Below are 20,319 nucleotides of genomic sequence, written 5' to 3' on the forward strand. Positions count from 1 at the left end.
AAAAAGAAAAGAATAAAAAAAGTTAAACGACTAGCACTTGTAATACATCTTTTTGCATTCAACTCTAGTGAACCAAAGAGCAAAATTGTTTGTGTATAAAAATTACATTAAAATAGAATTAAAAATATACTACATCAAGTAACTTTATGATCCTAGCAAAAAAAATGAAAGCATTAGAGTATATAAGAGAACAACAGAAACAAACTTTGTCTCTCTCTTTTCTTTTCTTTTTCTTACCAATGTCCCACTGAATCAATCTGATCTTGTGGCTGTAATTGTTTTTGAATTGAATTTGGAGAGAAAGGCAAGGAATATGGCTGATCAGCTGCCACGAATGGCGGCTGAGACATGAGAGTTGTGGAAGAATATACACTATTATTATACGCTACGCTTTGTTCTTGTTGTTGTTGTCGTTGCTGTTTTGGAATGTTAAGCTTCTCTCCTTCAAGCTCTCTATACTTTTGGAGGTAGGTTTTGAGAGGGCTCACGTAATCCTCGAACCCTAGGGTTGTGATAGCCCATATGACATCGTCGCCGTTGATCGTCTTCCTCTTTTCTCTCTGGCATTTATCAGATGCTTCACCAGTAACAAAGCTAATGAACTCGGAGACACATTCTTGGACGGTCTCTTTTGCATCCTTTGAGATTTTTCCGTTGGCTGGAATAACTTTTTTCATGATTCTTCCAACATTTGCTATAGGGAGGAAGCGATCTTGCTCTTTATTGTTGTTACCATTCTTTAAACAAGGGCTTTCTGGGCTTCCTCCGTCGGTTCCATTTCCATGGCTCTCATCCTCCATTGGAAGATAATTGGTATGTGCTTTAGGATGATTTGAGATTTGTGCAGCTAAGATAAATGGAAACGTAGGCATAAAGATAGGCAAGTGAAGAGGAGAAAGGAAAAAAGTCTTGGTCGATTTTCACAGTTAAGTCCCAGGGACTCGCTCCTTGTGTGGAGCAGGTAATTTAACTGACATTACCAAAACTAATTAAATTACTTTCTTGTTCAAAATAATTTGACATGGCATGATGCTTGGTCATTTAGACTTTTAGATGAAGTGATTATTTCTTTCCTTTTTTTTATTTTTTCTTTTACGATAGCGATTACAATTCAACCTTTAATAAGCATAATCAATTAGAGTATATATTTCATCTTTTCCCCCTCTCCTGCTTTGAATAAAAAAAATAAAAAATGAGAGTGTATATATATAGTTTCTTGAAAAACCAGGTTTATTCCATGGTAGATGCATACATTTTTTTTGGTTTTTTTATTTAATTTTAAGAAATTAAAACCACTAGATGATGATGGTTTGCAAAATAAATGTCTTAATCTAGAAGGTTTCCTAAAACATGGTCTTGATGGTTTAGAATTATTTTCAAAACTAGAAGTTTTAAAAGAAATTTTACAAATAAAAGAAAGTGCTTCAATTGACATATTAAATTATATAAAAAGACTTGATTCTTTTTCAAATGCATGTATCGCTTATAGAATTTTATTGACAATACATGTTATAGTTGCTTTGCTGAAAGAAAATTTTTCAAAATTAAAATTGATAAAATCGTACCTAAGATCAACAATGTCACAAGAGAGATTAAATGGATTAGCCATATTATCAATTGAAAAAAAGATGTTAGAAAATTTTGAATATAAAAACTTAATCAGAAATTTTGCATCGCAAAAAGCGAGAAGAAGAATTTTTAAATAAAATATACATATATATATATATTACTTTAAAAAAAAAAAATTAGGCCCAATTTCAAAGTTGTGTCTAAGGCCCTAAAATACATTGAGCCGGCCCTGCATTTAAATCATGATGTAAAAAATCTATATAAAATTCCCAAAGGGTATTTTTCAAAAAAGAAAATTCTCATGCCTAAATTGTTAGATAAACAAGTATATATATATATATATATATATATATATATATATATATGGACACACACATATGGTTGAGTACAAAATCATCAATGGACGAAATCAAGATTTTTTTATTGAGTGAAGCCAAAGTATGAATGAAAAATATATTAAGATTTAAGATTAAATTAATATATATATAAAAAGAAATAAGATCTTTTTACAACTCTATATATATCGTTTTCTAATCTGTCATTGGATTTGTAGGACCTATATATGTAGGTCCTATAAATTCAATGGCTGATTAAGAAAAAAAAAAGAAAAGAAAAGAAAAGAAAAGAAAAGAAAGATATGTATAAGAAATGTATAAGAGATGTACATATAATAGATCTCTATAAAAAATAAATAAAATAGAATTAGTTTGCATTCAGTGTTAATAAAATATAAACAAAAGAGAGAAGACACAACATAATTTTTCCTAATATATTTCAATTTAAACTAAATCACTTATCAAAATGGAACTTGACATTCTTTTAGATCCCAAAAAATTATCTATGATTGAATCTGTATTAAATTTCGCAACAATTTCTCTTTCGATGTACAACATCAATGTGATGCCCCGAATATTTAAGAAATACTTTTAATTTCTATAAAACACTCATTCTTCTAGTAAAATAATAATAATAAATGGCATAAAACATTTTTCAATAAAATTCAAATATCAATTTTAATTGTTATCTCCTAATCCACCTCTTCTAGCCTTTTCCACCCACCCACTCCTACAAAAGCATCATCACTCGACTCTTCAGACCACACCCAGCTTCCATGCGCTCCTCCTCCCCAATTCTTGAAAAATAAAGAGATTATACAGAGAGAAAGGGTTGCTCTTGGTTTAAAACCACCCTCTCCAAGGTAACTTTTGAACCTCATTTCACTTTCATGTTATTTGTGTTCTGCCCACATGATTTGACATGCTTTACACAAAGTTTTTAAAATGCTTTAATAGTTTAATGAAGTTTCTCTTGTTTAAAGTAAATAGTTTTCAAAGGAATCATGAATACACCATTGTTCTCTATGGTTTGACACGTTAATATGATTTGACATGAGTATATTGATCTGTTAGTAGCTTTGGTTGGGATAGAACATGTGTTACGTAGGAGTTTTAGAGTTTTGCATGCATTTTGGTGCTCATTGAATATTTGACCCTTAGTAATCGAACGTTCGACCATCATGCACCAAATGATCAATGTCGAGACCGAACGTTCAATAGTGTACATAATTATTTAATTAGGGTTTTAACGGTGGTTTAGCATTGCATGCATAATGTAGGTTCTCGAGATAATATGAATGACATTAGATTATGTTTCACAATAGTCAGGAGGTTCGAGATGTTAGAATCTGAGGATGAACGGATAAGGTAAGTAAATGCTTACAATTGTTTTAAATAAAGACGTGTGATATGTCAGCTGACTGAGCATGCGTATGTGATGAGCCTATTATTTTTTATGAAATTAAGTAAATGATTAATTAAATAGACAATGATATACATCGTATTACATGGTACACTAGTACGTGAGGTATAATGGCCATGGGCTTACTATATGAGCTTGATTCTAGGTCAAAATATGTTGTATTTATATGGATCTTGAATCCAATGGCTATTTGTGACCAGCGTAGCTATGTTTGATTGGTAAGTCACTACAAAACGTATATGATTAGTAGCGTGGGTGATGCAGCCTGACTTGGTGCGAGGCAAAGAAAACAGTATAAGAAGAAAGATAAATAATTTTTAGATCTTGAGTCTATCAAGGATCTGAGAATTCTTCTAAAAATTATAGAGTCTACCTATGGTTTGAAGAAAAATATGAATAAAACTCAACTCTGAGAATTCTTATTAAAGAAAATTGAAATAATAATCAAAGCTGCGTTTCTGGAGGCTATAAGGAAGTATTTATAGACCCCCACAACCCTAAACCTAAAATAAAAGGAATTAAAGTCGGTTTAAGCCAAAATATGGCTACACGTTCGTATGGTAAAACCACCGTTCGGACAGGAACTAAACTGAAAGAAATAAAAAGCAAAAAATAACATAGGCGTTCGAACGGGACTTCGAACGATCTTCAAACAAGACATTCTGACTTCTTCGAAAAGCTACGAGTTCAAACGGTCTTCGAGCGAGGCTTTGATCGGAGTACACTGACCTCCTTGGATCAGCTACGCGTTCGAACAGGCTGATCTGCTATTCGAATGGTCTTCCGCTGTGTTGCGAGATTGTGAACGTGTCACCATCTTCCAAGGTGTCTTCAAGCTTACATCCTCACAGCTCTTCCTCATGAACTCCCAAGCACTGTGATCTGCATCATCCTCCCCAAGTTGGATAGAATTTGCCCTCGAATTCGCATCTTCTTCCGAAGAGTCTCCCGTAAACGGCACAAGGTGTTTGAAATTGAAAACATCCGACGTCTTGATATGGCTGGAAAACTTCGACTGATAAGCATTGGGGTTGATCTTCTTCATAATCTCCACCGGATCAATCTTGCGGGCCACTAGCTTATTGTACTCCCCAACAGGAAATCTATCATTGGTTAGGATCACCCACACAAAGTCACCATCTTCAAACTCTAAGGCACGCCGCTTCTTGTCCGCATCCGCCTTGTACTTTGCCGTTGACTCCTGTAGATTCTTGATGGTTAGCTCGTGGCCCTCTTGTATTTGTGCAATAAGATCCTCCGCTTTGGTGTGTGTTCTATTCAAATTAGGGAGAGGTGCTAAGTCCAGCGATGCATGAGGATTACCTCAATAGATGATGGTAAACGAACTAAGGCCGGTGCTCTGGTTGGTTGATCGATTGTAGGCGAACTCAGCTTGGTACAACTACTTGTCCCATGGCTTGAGGTGCTCCCCCACCAAACTCCGAAGCATTGTCCCCAAGGATCGATTGACGACCTCCGTTTGCCCATCCGTTTGTGGATGATAGGAACTACTGAAATTGAGCCTCGTGTGAGATAGTTGCCACAAGCACCGCCAAAAGTGGCTAAGGAATCACATGTTGCGGTCTGAGACTATGGACAATGGTAAGCCGTGTAGTCGGTAGACCTCTCGGAAATACAATTGCGCCACATTCATGGCATTGGCAGTCTTCTTACAAGTAATAAAATGAACCATCTTAGAGAATCGATCAGCTACTACAAAGATGGAGTCATTACTTTTTTGAGTTCGAGGTAAACCCAACACGAAGTCCATGCTCATGCTGGTCCAGAGGCCCTCCGGTATAGGCAGCGACATACAATATCTGGCATTAGTAGCCACTCCTTTTGATACTTGGCACACCTTGTAGGAGCGCACAAACTTCTCCACCTCCTTCCTCATGCTTGGCCAATAAAACTGTTCCGCCACTAGTTGGATCGTTTTGTCTCACCCCATGTGTCTCTCATTATGGCGCTCTTGGATAAACTTCAACCTTAAGCTTTAGTCGGGAATGCATAGTTGGGTACCCTTGAAGAGGAACCCTTTATGCAACCCAAAGTCACTTTGTACTCCTGCAGATACATCACCAATAGTAGAACCAAAGGGAGGATCAATTGATAAATAATCTTTTAGGAACTCAACCAATTTCCTCACTTTTCATGGTGGTCAGGAGGGTCGACTTTCGGCTCTTTATTTAACACTCCCAACTTGTGTTTGATGGTAATGGAGAATTGTTGTACATATGTAGCACACTTCGCATGCCGAGTGGATAGTTTATCTTGACAATTGAGGTGTTTCAGCGCCTCATGATCCGAGTACAAGATAAAATCATTGTAGGCTAGGTATCCAATGCCTCAATGATTGCACCAATGTGTAAAACTCCATGTCATAGGTGCTATAGTTGAGCCTTAAACCACTTAACTTTTTGCTAAAATTGCCACCGATTTTCCCCCTTGACTTAGCACCACTCTAATGCCGATCTTGGAAGAGTCACAATGCAACTCAAATGGCAACTCGAAATATGGGAGAACATGCAAGGGGGCCAAGGTCAACTTGAGCTTTATCAACTCAAAAGCTTCTGTAGCCACCTCACTTCAAGAAAACTTTCCCACTTTCATGCACTCAGTGATAGGCGCCATGATGGTGCTAAAGTCATGGATGAAACGCCTATAAAATGAAACCAACCCATGGAAGCTCCTCACCTCATGTAGTGTAGTGGGGATGGGCCAATACCTAACGGCTGCCACCTTTGACTCGTCCACCGCCAATCCATCCTTGAACACCACATAGCCAAGGAAAAGAACCGAATCTGTCATGAATGAACATTTGGCCGGAGATGCGAAGAACTTCTCCCTCCAGAGCACTTGAAGTACTTCCCTCACATGTTGAATGTGTGTCTCTTTATCAGGGATGTAAATAAGGATGTCATCGAAGTATACCACTATAAAATTCCCAATGAAAGGCCGAAAAGCTTGATTCATCACCCTCATAAAGGTTCTAGGAGCATTAGAGAGTCCAAATGGCATTACCAACCATTCATAAAGTCCCTCCCGCATCTTAAATGTCGTCTTCCATTCATCACTAGGTTGCACCCGAATCTGATGATACCCACTCCTTAGATCAAGCTTTGTGAAGATTGTTACCTCGCTCAATTGGTCTAACAAATCATCTAATTGGGAAATAGGAAATCGGTACCTCACCGTGATCTTGTTAATGGCTCCACTCTCCATGCACATCCTCCATATGACATCTTTTTTGGGGTGAGCAATGCCGATACCGCAAACGGGCTCAAACTCTCTCGAATATGCCCCTTGGCCAATAACCACTCCACTTGTCGCCTCAATTCTTCATGTTCTTTGGGGCTCATAAGGTAGTGTGGCCAGTTAGGTAGACTCAATCCAGGCACTAAGTCAATTTGATGTTGAATGTCATGAAGAGGAGGAAGCTCTTCAGGTAACTCTGCCAGAAATACATCGGCAAACTCTTCCACTAACCCCATGGCCTCTTCCGGCACCTCTTCTATTTTGTTGCCCTCTCTGCCTAACAGCACATACACAACCTTTGATGCCAACATCTCCGTGATAAACTCCCGTTTTGTCAATAGTGATTGAGAATGGCCTGCCCCCTTTGAGGGTTTAGGTCCGTTTCCCAAGCTTGGTAGGAGTGTCAGTCTCACGTTGTCTACTATGAAGCTATATGTGTTCTTCCTTCCATCATGGTGCGCATTCCAGTCATATTGCCACGGTCTCCCCAACAACAAGTGGCATGCATCCATGGCCACCACATAGCACCACATTTTATCTTTGTACTTGGACCCAATTGAAATAGACACAAGACAACACTTAGATACAATTACCTCGATGCCTTTTTTGAGCCACTCCAAACGGTGGGTTGGAGTGTTGCTCTGTCTCTAGGGCCAACTTCCGTACCGCTTCTTCTGCCACAACATTTTCACAACTACCCGAATCAATGACAAGTTGACATACCTTGCTCCCAACAGTGCATGTTGAGTGAAATAGGTTGTGGCACTGCTCGTCTTCACCTTCGACTTTCCGGGGTATAAAGCAAACCCTCCTTACCATCAAGAGAGGACCATCATCGCCCGTGATAAACTCCTCATCTGCCTCTTCTTCACCATCATAAGTTGCCTCTTACTCTTCTCTGTTGCCTAGCTCATCGAAGGCTTCTCAAGAATCAAAAAGTAGACTCTTACCATACTTCTCTCCCTTGCAACAATCGGCCATCCGGTGGCCCGACTCGCCACATTGAAAGCACTTGGTGACCTATAGTACCCCCGGTTTGGCTTGACTACCCCACGTTTGTGGGGCTTCTACTTTGACGCCCTTTGGTAGGCCTCCGAAACATTGGTGGGGTCAAAGAGATTCAATGAATCTTGGATTTGTTGTTGCATACCTCCAATATACCGGTACACTAGTTGATCATTCGATTCGGATAGATCTACTCATGTCAAAAGCTTGTAGAACTCTTCTATGTATTCATCCACGAACTTCAAACCTTGACTCCAATTCTGCAGCCGTTGATACATGGTTTGGGTATAATTGTGAGGCGAAAAGGCGGGCTGCATGTGTTTCAACAATTTCTCCAAATTGTCGATCTTCCTCTTGCCTTGCCGCACCCTAGCCTGTTTCAACTGCAGCCACCATGCTGCAGCTCTTCTCTGAAACTTGGTTGCGACCAAAGAAACTTGTCACTTGGATATCAAATTTGAATCCTCTCTCCCACCGATTAGCATGAGCTTGTGCAGGGGGTCGATGTCCCTGTGTTCGGTGCTCCGCAAAAGGGTTCTCGAATCCATACCCGTAATCGTCTTCATCTTCCTCCTCTGATGCATGCGATGGTGGTCGACGTTGACGCCTGTCATGTGCGCGCGCGTTGGCTAGTTGGGTAGTGAGCTCTTCAATCTGATACCTCATAGCCTCAAATTGCTCATCCACGTGCTGCCACCCTGTCGCCTCTTGTTCTCCATGAAACTGATTCCTCGCGTTCATGCAAGTCGTGCAAACTTGCATAGCAGTTGCCCTTTCCTCTTGTGACTAGAGCCATGGAAAGTAACTGACCCTCTGATGCCAATTGATGCAGCCTGACTTGGTGGGAAGCAAAGAAAATAGTATAAGAAGAAAGATAAATAATTCTTAGATCTTGAGTCTATCAAGGATCTGAGAATTCTTCTTAAAACTATAGACTCTATCTATGGTTTGAAGGGAAATATGAAGAAAACTCAACTCTGAGGATTCTTATTAGAGAAAACTGAAGTAATAATCAAAGCTTCGTTTCTGGAGGCTATAAGGAAGTATTTATAGACCCCCAAAACCCAAAACCTAAAATAAAAGGAATTAAAGTCGGTTTAAGCCAAAACATGGCTACGTGGTCGAACAGTAAAACCACCGTTCGAATGGGAACTAAATTGAAAGCAATAAAAAGCGAAAAATAACATAGGCGTTTGAACAAGGCTTCGAACCGTCTTCAAATGGGACATTCTAACTTCTTCGAAAAGCTACGAGTTTGAATAGTCTTCGAGCAGGGCTTCGATCGAAGTACACTGACCTCCCTGGATCAGCTACGCGTTCGAAAGAGCTGATCTGCTGTTCGAACGGTCTTCCGCTGTGTTGCGAGATTGTGAGCATTTCACCATCTTCCAAGGTGCCTTCATGCTGACATCCTCACAGCTCTTCCTCATGAACTCCCAAGAACTGTGATCTAAATCAGTTGGCTAACCGAGGTTGGACTCGATCGGGCTGTTAGTGTTATGGACGGTAGCGTGCAATAGCCGGAGCACCGATATTGTATTACAGGTCCTTCGGGACAGCGTCAAGCCTACTAGGAATGGGTAATATATGAGGTAGACCATACAAGATGGCTACGATTTATATAGAGCATTATTTCCTTGCATTAAAGATATTGGTGCTTGTCACTAGGATTATGCCCATACCTTTCAAAACCAAAACTACATTTTTATGGTTTAGTAACATAGGCAACACCGACTATATTTGTGAAAACTCATGTTTATTATTCCAGTATATAAATTGTAACTCATAAGCTCATTTCATACTCAACTTTGATGTTTACTTACTAAGTCATAGACTTACGCAATAATTTATGGCTTAGCAGGTTGGCCGTAATAAGAGTAATACAGTTGTTAGGATGAAGATGTCAAGCGAATGTTTTACTGTAAAAGGTTTGATTAATAATTTAAAATAAGGTTGGAAGCTCCAAGTCAATAATTAATGATATCACGTCTACACCTTAGGATTATAGAAATATCAAATCATATATTTTCACCTTTCGCTTATATTTGCTCTGAGTTGTTAGTGGGCGATCTTGTAACGCCTCATGAAAATTAATTAACTGGTAATTAATTCCATGGTTCGTTTCCTAACCTTATCACTCACAAGACAAGACTGAGGGATCATAACTTCTCCTTTCTTAACTACAGGAATAAGAAAGCAACAACTACATACCACAATCAAGATAAGCAAAGTAGAGATAAAACATCATCACATAAATAGATCCTCAAATGTGCTAATCAACAGACCCATCATCAAAACAGGTTACAAACCATAGGATAATTGTTTGAACATAAGATAACAAAATCAACGCCTAAGTTTAAGTAATGCTAGCATGATCATTATCTCTATCATCTCTGCCCGTGGTGTTCCTCCATCGTCCCATATGGACTTCAGCCAAGTCAGGTGGTCCATGTCCTCAAAAATGGCATGGATCAGGCCCTGGGCCCCCACTATTATTCTATTCAAAGCCACCACCATTATTCTGTCCAAAGCCATCATCTTCTATGCTAGCTAAACCACGCAATTATATATAATGGAGAGGGAAAATAAATGAGGTAAGTCTAAAGACTTAGTGAGTAATAATGCACATAATACCCATGCCATTTAGTGATGAACTTTGTTTGGTAAAATATGCAACATTTTAGGTATGACAGTTATCCATTAATGCAATATAGATATATTACATGCTACTATTGTGAGTTTTAATGTTACTCGCAAGTGTACGAGTTGTTCGTAATATAACTTTTGCAAGTGCGAGGTTGAATCCACAGAAAATTGTGTTCGTGTACATAAACTTCTATCTAAACTAATCCATTTTAACCTAGTTCCAAATTTGTGTGATTTTCGTAAATTGAAAATAAACAAACATGAATTGAAACAAAATAAAATTAAACAATGGATAAAATACTAAGGTATTGGAATCAGCCCCCACAAACTCATAGCAACAACTTTCACGTTCATCAATATTTTCTGACGTTTCAAACGACACATTTTATATATGTTCTATTTTTACAAAACAAATGTATCAAAACATCCAAAGTATCCGTTCTTTGTTCAAATCACAAAGGATATCTGATTTAATTCAAAACATCCGATGTATCCATGCCTTGCACAAATCATAAGGGATACCCAAAGTAAACCAAAAGATCCGATGTATTCATTGAACAAAAGACAATGGATATCCAATATATAACAAACAAAACAAGCAATCAATTAAAAGTTATTAACAATTAATTGAAATAGAAATAGAACAATGAAAAATACGATTCTTATCAATGGAAAATATCAATGTACATGAAAACTAACTGTTGCTACTCATCTATGAGGCTTCATCCTCAACCTTAGTTGAAGGATTTAGCCTCTCATGACTACAAATATCATATAATTGATAAATGAATTCATGAAAACTAAAAACTTACAAAGGGAAACGAATTCAGGGCTACAAATGTGAAGAAAACATCAAAATTACACTAAACGGCTGTAATACCCCGAAAGTTATACCTAGAATAAATGTGATCTTAATATCAAGGATAAAAAGGATTTGCAATTTTATTAAGATTTATATGGAGTTAGGTAAATAGACTTAATGTGAAAGATGATGGAAAATTGCTAGTTAGAATTTTAGTGGGTTATTGAAAGAAAAGTCACATTGTTTTGGATGCCGAAAATTCTATGAGTGACCTTAAATAAAACTGTTTTAAGAACTTATATAATGATGAGAAAGGAATATTTTAAAAGTATTTTCATGATTTTGGACGCTTGTAGAAGGCGTTATGATTTTTAGAAGATGCAAGTGTCAAAACAGGAATTTCAGTCAAACAGAGGCATAGAATTTCAAGGGACTTTTGAGGTACCAAAAAGTTATAGATTGCTATGATTTTTGAATATGTTGTGGGTCTTTGAATGGTGAAAATTTGAAGCAAATTTCGTGTCATTTGGAGTTAAATTGAAAAAGTTATGATTTTTCCAAGTTTAATAGGTCAAGTAGTCAAGTAGTTGAAGTACCTGCGACTTGGGAAATTAATTGGATGGGTTAATGATGTTCGTAAGCCACGATTTTTGGGTATGAGGTAGTCAAAAGGTTTAGGTTCATTGAGGATTAATTATAAAATTTTATGACAACATCTTCATTGGTTCATGTCAAGACACCTAAGTGATAAGATGTAAGCATGCATAGTAAGCCACTTGATTGACACCTAAGGTTACACATGTTACCCAGCATGTTTCCTTTGCCTTCCCATTGAACACCTCGGCAGCTAAGGTGTCAAGCTTACTTGACAGCAGGTGGGTAGAGTGCATGTGGGACAAATGTCCCACATGCGGCCAGCTTTTACATCTTATAAAGGAAAGCAATTTTCCCCCCATTAACTCACAGCTCAAGTGAGCATGAGATGAGGGAGAGAACCGGAAGAAGAGAAGAAAGAAAGAGGAAGAAAAGAAGGAAAGAGAGGAGAAAAGAAAGAGAGAAGGGAAAAGAGAAGAAACGAAAGGAAAGAGAGAAGAAGAAAAGAAAGAAGAGAAAGAAAGAGGAGGATGAAGAAAAAAATAATAATAATAAATAAATGAGAACTCTCCAAGGTAATATTTTCATATCTTTTATGGTATTTTTAGTATGAAGGTAAACCCTCATTTTGTAGTTTGAATTAAATTTGGGCTTTTAGTGTATGAACACATGAATTGCTATTTGGAGAAGTTAATTATATTTAGAGTGTTAATTGATCATAAATTATTATAGGATCCATAGAACTTGATGCTTATTGGGTTTAGATGCTAATACGTCTTGTGATAATTAGAGTGATTGTTGTAAATGTTTCTAAGCTTTTGATATCGAGGGTAAGTTGCTAAATTAAATGGCTTAGGATGAGAATAATAGTATGTCTAGATAAACTTATTGATGGTTCTATAGTAATAAGAATATTATAACCTTGGTGTTTTAGTGTAAAGCAATTGCTTAAATTAAGCCCTTAATGGAGTTGATTATTAGAATTCTACGTGAGGCATATAAATCAAGCATGGTAGGGTTGATGTCACTATAATGTTTTTGGCTAAGGATAGACGATGGTAGGATAAATATTAGAGTTAAAATCCTTAGCAACTAAAGTGATGCATGATTGAGACTTGAAAACGAATTGATGACTAAGGTACTTTTTACCTCCGTTGTAGGAATTCTGAGTTGGATGCGGATTCAAATTAAGGGCATGCAATGCCAGGTAAGGGCACACAATACCAAAAACCCCAACAAATTTTATTATAAATCTTTGGAAAAATGTTGGATATTTTATAAAGAATTCACTTACATGATTTTCAATTGCACTTCCTTTCATATTTTAATGCCAAGTTTTCTTCAATCATCTGTCATTGTTAAAGAATTTTACGTATTACAGTTACCCTATTTCATGATATATGCATGACTGCAATTATGAATGAAATTAGCTCTCAAAGTTCATGGCATAGCATACAATTACAGATGAGCTTACAGATCATATGAAATGTTATATGTGCATTCATGGTTATAAATGTTTAACCCGAGACACAATTATAGTGACGATCGATACCGCATAGGGTAGCATGGCAAGCACACCGAAGGACAATTACGAGAAGGTGTGTGCTACCAGCCAAGTGACCTTCACCTAGGGAAGTTCCCAACCTGATAGCTTTCCCCTGTGATAACAGGATGAGCATATAGGTCCTTCAGGACAAGCTAACGTGCGCTGCTCACAGTAAATTTGTGGTGTCGATTTAGAGGGTAAAACAATTATTTTGGAAGGAAAGTAAAAGGAAGTGCTTACTCATTTTGCAACTATCATGCTTATTTTGTTAATTATGTTATTCTGTATAAATTGTTATTATGCATGACAGAGATTTTGACATAGAAATCTGCATAGCATGTTTTATAGCATCTTGGTGTTGTGGCTACTTATTGAGTTGTCGAACTCACCCCTTCTCCCTATACATCTTTTTCAAATTGCTCTATATATTGTAGTACTGAGGACATGGGTACCGGTGGGCCACTTAGTTGTTAAAGATCCTATCACTACTTTATGTACTAGTAGGAGCAGTAGCAGTAGAAGTGTTAGGGACTCCATTCTAAAGACTAGACGGTTTTGGATAAGCATTGACGGTGTAACTTTATTGCTTATGAGATTATTGAATACTAGCACATTATATGTTTGTGATTTTATAATGAGAGATTATAGTACTCTAGTGACGTTATGTTTCTGTGGTGATCTTATATTAGGAGAATTATTTTTATTTTTTAAAAAAAGAATATGTTACAATTGCTCCCAATCGCTCTACCTCTAGAACTTGAGGCGTTACAACAGCATCCTTTGGGTGGCTTCCCCCCGTTTCCCTAGAAAACAATGATATTTATAAGCTAATTTTAGGGTTTTAGCATTTCCAAGTTAGACGAGTGTGCTCGAGCGCACACTAGATGCGCTCGATTGCACTCATGCAGATATCAATTTTTCTTGCGGCGCAGCGCTCATGCGCTAGTGTTGGCTTGTGCGTGTGGGTGCGCTCAAGCGCAACCCATCTGCGATCGAGCGCACATGCGCTCAATCCTAATCCTCCAGATTGCCCTTTTTCCAACTTTCTTCAAGACATTGCAATTTTCACCTTAAAGCTGCAGTTTTCTCTTAACAACCTGCAAAATGCCAAGACACCACAACAAACAAAAACATCAGAAAATAACAAAACTAAAGGCTTAACAAACATAAATTAAAGGCCCAAATATGCAATATTTAGCACTCAACAAATACCCTCAAACTTACATTTTACTAGTACCTTAGTAAAACAAAATGACAAACAAAATCAAAGCATGAAACAGAAGTCTGCTATCATATGAGAGACGATTGCATTTAGCATATGCAACAAGCCTTTTAAACCCCTAGGCATCCCTAGAGGACGAGTAAAGTCTCCACACAAACACATGCTTTTTACTCATGAACAGGTTTAACTAAATGAACACCACAATCACATAATTGTTGTGCCAAATACTACCTAAATTAATAGATAATATTTAGTACGTTTTACTCGCAAGTGCACAAGATTAAACGATAGTATAGTGCAGCAAGTACGAGATCGATCCCACAGAGATTGTTGATTTTGTTTTAGAAGTAATTAAAATACCAAAATTGTCACGAGATTGATATTGATACTAAGGAAAAGAAATAAAGATACATATAAGGTAAAGGTAGGGCTTTGATATCCACTACTAATCATGCTCAAATAATATAACAATATGCCAATGATCCAGTCATATTATGAATACCTAATGTTTGCCAACCTAAGGGTATAGGTGTTTACTCCTTACGCTATTGATCTCCCTAAGCAACAAATTAGGTATGGGTGTCTACTCTAATTCTTTTCTTTCTTAAAGGATTTAGCATGGGTGTCTACGAAGTTGTTCTTTAAGAAAGCATAAAACTGTGGAAATCGACAAACACATGAGGCCTAGGGCATGGGTGTCTACTCTCGGTTCCCCATGTTGATTAACCTAAGAACCCGGTGTGGATTTCTTTTGTTACTCTTATTAAACCCAGGACTCAGTCATCCAAATTGATTTAATTAACTACTCCATACCACATGCATATGTTGATCAGACAAACACATATGATAAATTTAAGAAAACATGAATTAATCAAGTTAAGCAACACAATATGAATATCACAAAGGTGCCAATATTGAAATATTAAATAAACTAAATTAGGGTTTCAATCTAATCCTCGTAAAGAGTTAGTCACACATAATTAAAAGAAAACTAAAAAGAAAAAGGAAAGAAAGAACAAAAAACTGCTCCTAGAAGTAGCCTCAAAATTCCTTTCCCAAAGTTGTGTCTATTCAAGGACAATTATTCTAAAGGTTTAGAGGTCTTATTTATAGGCTTAGGAATACTCTAGAAGTCCTAGAAACCCTAATAAAATTGAAGGATTTAGTCCTAGGGCAACTAGGATTAGAAAAACACAAATATGGAAAGCAATATAGGTCTGGCCGCAGCTTCTGGAATTCTCTAGCGCACGGATGCACTCGATCGCAGTCCTTGTGCGCTCAATCGCACCTCTGCGATCAATCGTACGTCTTATGTGCTCGATCGCAATGCGATTGAGTCTTCTCTTGTACGCACAAGCGCAAGCCTTGCTCTTCACATCTAGACCTCTCTGGAAGTGCTCTCGATCCCCTACGATCGATCGCACTACCAGAATGCTTTTACTTGTTTCAAATCTTCTAGCTTTTTTTTGTCCAATTTTGTCCTTTAAGCCCGATACTTCTAGGAATGCTTTCTTTTCTTCCAAAAACCTATAAAACAAATAAAATACAAAAAAAGAAATAAAAATAGCATAAACTAACAAAACAAAGGAATTAACAAATATAAGTTAAGGGCTAAAATATGAATATTTTGGCACTTAACACACCTCCAAACTTACATATTGTTAGTCCATTAGCAATATAAAACTAAAAACTAAATGGAAAAACCAAAAACAAAAAGATAAATCCATCTTTCGTAGGATGTACGATTCCATTTAGCATATGCAATAAGTCTTTTAAACCTCTAAAAATTTTCTAGAGGACAAATGAAGTCTCGTGAGGGTTTTCCAGGAATGTTACCCACAGACATTATGCACAAGTTCATGTTATCCAAAAATTGAGTGTCACTCAAAACCATGATTTTCATTCATTAGCAAGCTTAAAAAGATAAACTCCATCTTCACAATAAATTGTAATTTTAAAGTTTAATTACTTACAAAAAACAGGCTAAGGCATCACAAATTCAAAACAGTTCAAAGTGAACCAGCATATAAATATGAAGCTTCTAATTATTTCTAATGTGCAATGTTTCAATATCTCAAAGTTCACTAAAATTCCCATCATAATGAACAACAATGGCATTTTTTTTTTTCTTCTTGGTCAGGCTGTGCAATGTTTGGTTCCCTTAAGCTTTCTAATTGACTCATGTAATGGGTATTAAGTCAATGACTCCCAAATCAGGTGTTTTAGGGCATTAGGTGTAAACACCCTTATGGACTTACTAATTTGAGTCAAAAAGGGTACGAAACCAAACTAACCATGACATTAACCAATTCAAAATTCTTCACCTTTTGACATGAAACTCAATGCTTTGAGGCAAGAGGTCCAGTTACTTAGTGAAAAGCTTATCAATGATTTTTTTTTTTTCTTTTTATCACACACACACACACACACACACACACATATATATATATATATATATATATATATATATATGCCAAAGTATCCATCTAATAAGTCATCCAGTTTCACCCAAGATATAAAAACACACACATCAAACTTTCATGTCATATCCCACAAATTATGTGCTAATGTGCTTGTGTAAGATCAGATCAAACATGTGAATTCTCAACTGCCAAAAGCAAGTAACCAAACTGAAAAATCCTATCATCACATCATGTGTTCAAACTTTTAAGCTCACCAATGAGAATCAAATCACAATTTATATGATCAACCAAAATTTTAAGACAACATGAACATGCATATATAATTTTGTTTTCAAAAATAGGACAAATTGTGTGTAAAGTGTCTCCCATACCCCCAAACTTAAATTACACATTATCTCCAATGTGTGTATAACATGGAAAGAATTTACCTGGGAGATGGATGAACTGTTTGGAATAGTATGGCTCATAGCACACCCCCAAACTTGAATTGAAACACATTTGTCCCTGCAAAACACTAAAGTAACAAAGGAAAACAAAAACAAAATAAAAAATAAAAATAAAACAAAATAAAATAAAAATAAAACAAACAAACAAAATAAAAAGGATATGTTGTGGGATGCCTCCCATGAGCGCTAAATTTAACTTCTTCAGCCAGACTGTGGCACTTTAAACTTGAAGCACCAGTCTTTCCTTCTCTTGCACCAAAGGGAATGAATTCTTTCTATTGTAAAATGCTTCCAAATGTCTACAGATCGGGGATGACCATTTTAAGTTTTCTCAAACAGTTTCTCATCCGGTGGGGAATCATGAACTGGAATAAAGTAAGAAGAAAACTCGGGGAGCTTTTCTATCTTGATGTCCTTAATTTGCTCATGTGGTAGCTCTAACAGACTTCTCTTTTGGCCTCTTGGTGTTTCAGGAATAAGAGCTAATGTTGAAGAAATCTCTCTCTTCTTTTTCCTGATGTAGCTCCTGTGGAACTTCAGTTTGCTCCTCCTTCCCCTCTTTCACTTGATTTTCAACCACATCTTCACTCCTCAATATGACAACTTGCTCATGATAGTAGGTGCATTCTTTCTCCATGTAATGTTCATTAGGATTTGCCACCAACTGACCTTGACACTCTTCTTCTTCTTCTTCTTTAAGTGTATCTGATTTTTGCTTGAGGTGGGCCTCCATCCATTCAAATGATTGTGTGTGAGAGGCCTCCATCCTTTCAAATGATCGCTCTCTTTCCTCCATGCAGCTAAGATAAGCTGACACTTCTTCTTTATAGGCAGCATACTCTTTTTCTTAGGCAGCAACTGCTTCTTTTAAGGCAGACCTTTTTGGAGGAGGTGGTTCTTCTTGATATTGTTGTTGTGGAGCTGATTGAGAGGAATATGCATGATCATAGAATTGTTGATATGAGTGAATGTTGCAGTCTATGAGATTGTGAAGCATGAATTCCAAGAACTTGATCTTGCCATAAGAGATTGGACTGTTGGCTCTATGACGGGCTATAGGAATCAAAATAGCGGTCGTTCTCCGGTCTAGAGAACGATGTGTTCTTATGCCCAAAATTTTTTTTAGAAATTTGTCTCATTGAAGGACATTCTTTAACATGGTGATAAGGGTCATGGCATAATGAACATGGTCCATGGGGTGTTGGAATGCCTCCCCACATGTGTGAAATTAAAAATAAAATAACAAAAAGTTAAAAGAAAAAAATAAAATAAAATAAAAACAAAACTAAAAATAAAACTTACGAAGATGCAGACTCAACTGACCCTACATGAAAAGAAAAGGACTAAAAAAAAATCAGATCTATAATTAGTGCAGTACCTGTCCTGCTATCCGAATGTACGATCGATCGTATCGTGAGGTGCGCTCGATCGCCTTGGAATGGGCCCTTGAGCGCAGCTCTGGAGGCAGAACAGGAACTAAGAAAAAAAAAACTAGAAAAACAAAAAAAATTAAAACAAAAATAAACTAAGGGAAAAAAAAATTCCAAACAAAATCAAACAATCCCCAGCAACGGTGCCAAAAACGTGTTGTGCCAAATACTACCTAAATTAATAAATAATATTTAGTTCGTTTTACTCGTAAGTGCACAAGATCAAACGATAGTATAGTGCAGCAAGTACAAGATCGATCCCACCAACATTGTTGATTTTGTTTTAGAAGTAATTAAAATACCAAAATTGTCACAAGATTGATATTGATACTAAGGAAAAGAAATAAAGATAAAGATAAGGTAAAGGTAGGGCTTTGATATCCACCACTAATCATGCTCAAATAATATAACAATATGCCAATGATCCAATCATAATGTTTGCCAACCTAAGGGTATGGGTGTCTACTCTTTAAGCTATTGATCTCCCTAAGCAACGAATTAGTTATGGGAGTCTACTCTAATTCTTTTCTTTCTTAAAGGATTTAGCATGGGTGTTTACTAAGTTATTCTTTAAGAAAGTATAAAACTGTAGAAATCGACAAACACATGAGGCCTAGGGCATGGGTGTCTACTCCCGGTTCCCCATGTTGATTAACCCAAGAACCCGGTGTGGATTTCTTTTGTTACTCTTTTTAAACCCAGGACTCAATCATCCAAATTGATTTAATTAACTAGTCCATGCCACATGCATATGTTGATCAGACAAACACATATAAGGAATTCAAGAAAACAGGAATTAATCAAGTTAAGCAACACAATATGATTATCACAAAGGCGCCAATATTGAAATATTAAATAAACATAATTAGGGCTTCAATCTAGCCCTCCTAAAGAGTTAGTTACACATAATTAAAGTAGAACTAAAAAGAAATGGGAAAGAGGTTTAGAGCTCTTACTTATAGGCTTAGGAATACTCTAGAAAGCTTAGAAACCTTAGTAAAATCGTAGGGTTTAGTCCTAGTGCAACTAGGACTAGAAAAACCCTAATATGGAAATCAATATAGGTCTGGCCGCAGTTTCTGGAATTCTCCAGCGCATGGATACCCTCGATCGCAATCCGTGTGTGCTCAATCGCACCTCTGCGATCGATCGTATGTCTTCTCTTCTCTTGTGCGCGCGAGCGCACACCTTGCTCTTCACGTTTGGACCTCTCTGGAAGTGCGCTCAATTGCAGATCCCCTATGATCGATCGCACTACCAGAATGCTTTTGCTTGTTTCAAATCTTCTAGCTTTTTTCTTTTTCTTTTTTTTTTTCCAATTTTGTCCTTTAAGCTTGATACTTTCAAGAATGCTTTTTTTTTTCTTCCAAAAACCTATACAACAAAGAAAATACAACAAGAAAATAAAAATAGCATAAACTAACAAAACTAAGGAATTAACAAATATAAGTTAAGGGCTAAAATATGAATATTTTGGCACTTCACAATCATCAGGACATCCAAAAATCATTCAAGTCATAGATAAAAATTTAAGACAACATATACTCCAATAAGTGCAACGTGAGACTAATATATAATCATGAGGCTTCAATTTTTCTCAAAATTTGGTGTACCTCAAAA

General features: G+C 36.9%; 2 protein-coding genes across 2 annotated transcripts; both read right to left on the reverse strand.

The window, feature by feature from the left end:
- Window positions 1-233: 233 nt before the first annotated feature.
- On the reverse strand, window positions 234-800 carry LOC132166417 (nuclear transcription factor Y subunit B-7-like). The gene has a single exon (XM_059577219.1). It carries the CDS (start codon window positions 798-800, stop codon window positions 234-236), a length of 567 nt encoding a protein of 188 aa, XP_059433202.1.
- Window positions 801-6,518: 5,718 nt separating this feature from the next.
- LOC132165028 (uncharacterized) lies at window positions 6,519-7,118 on the reverse strand. Its single transcript, XM_059575540.1, has one exon. The coding sequence runs from the start codon at window positions 7,116-7,118 to the stop codon at window positions 6,519-6,521; it is 600 nt and encodes a 199-aa protein (XP_059431523.1).
- Window positions 7,119-20,319: the final 13,201 nt, after the last annotated feature.

Source organism: Corylus avellana, chromosome ca11 (genome assembly GCF_901000735.1).
Source record: "Corylus avellana chromosome ca11, CavTom2PMs-1.0".
Taxonomy (NCBI): domain Eukaryota; kingdom Viridiplantae; phylum Streptophyta; class Magnoliopsida; order Fagales; family Betulaceae; genus Corylus; species Corylus avellana.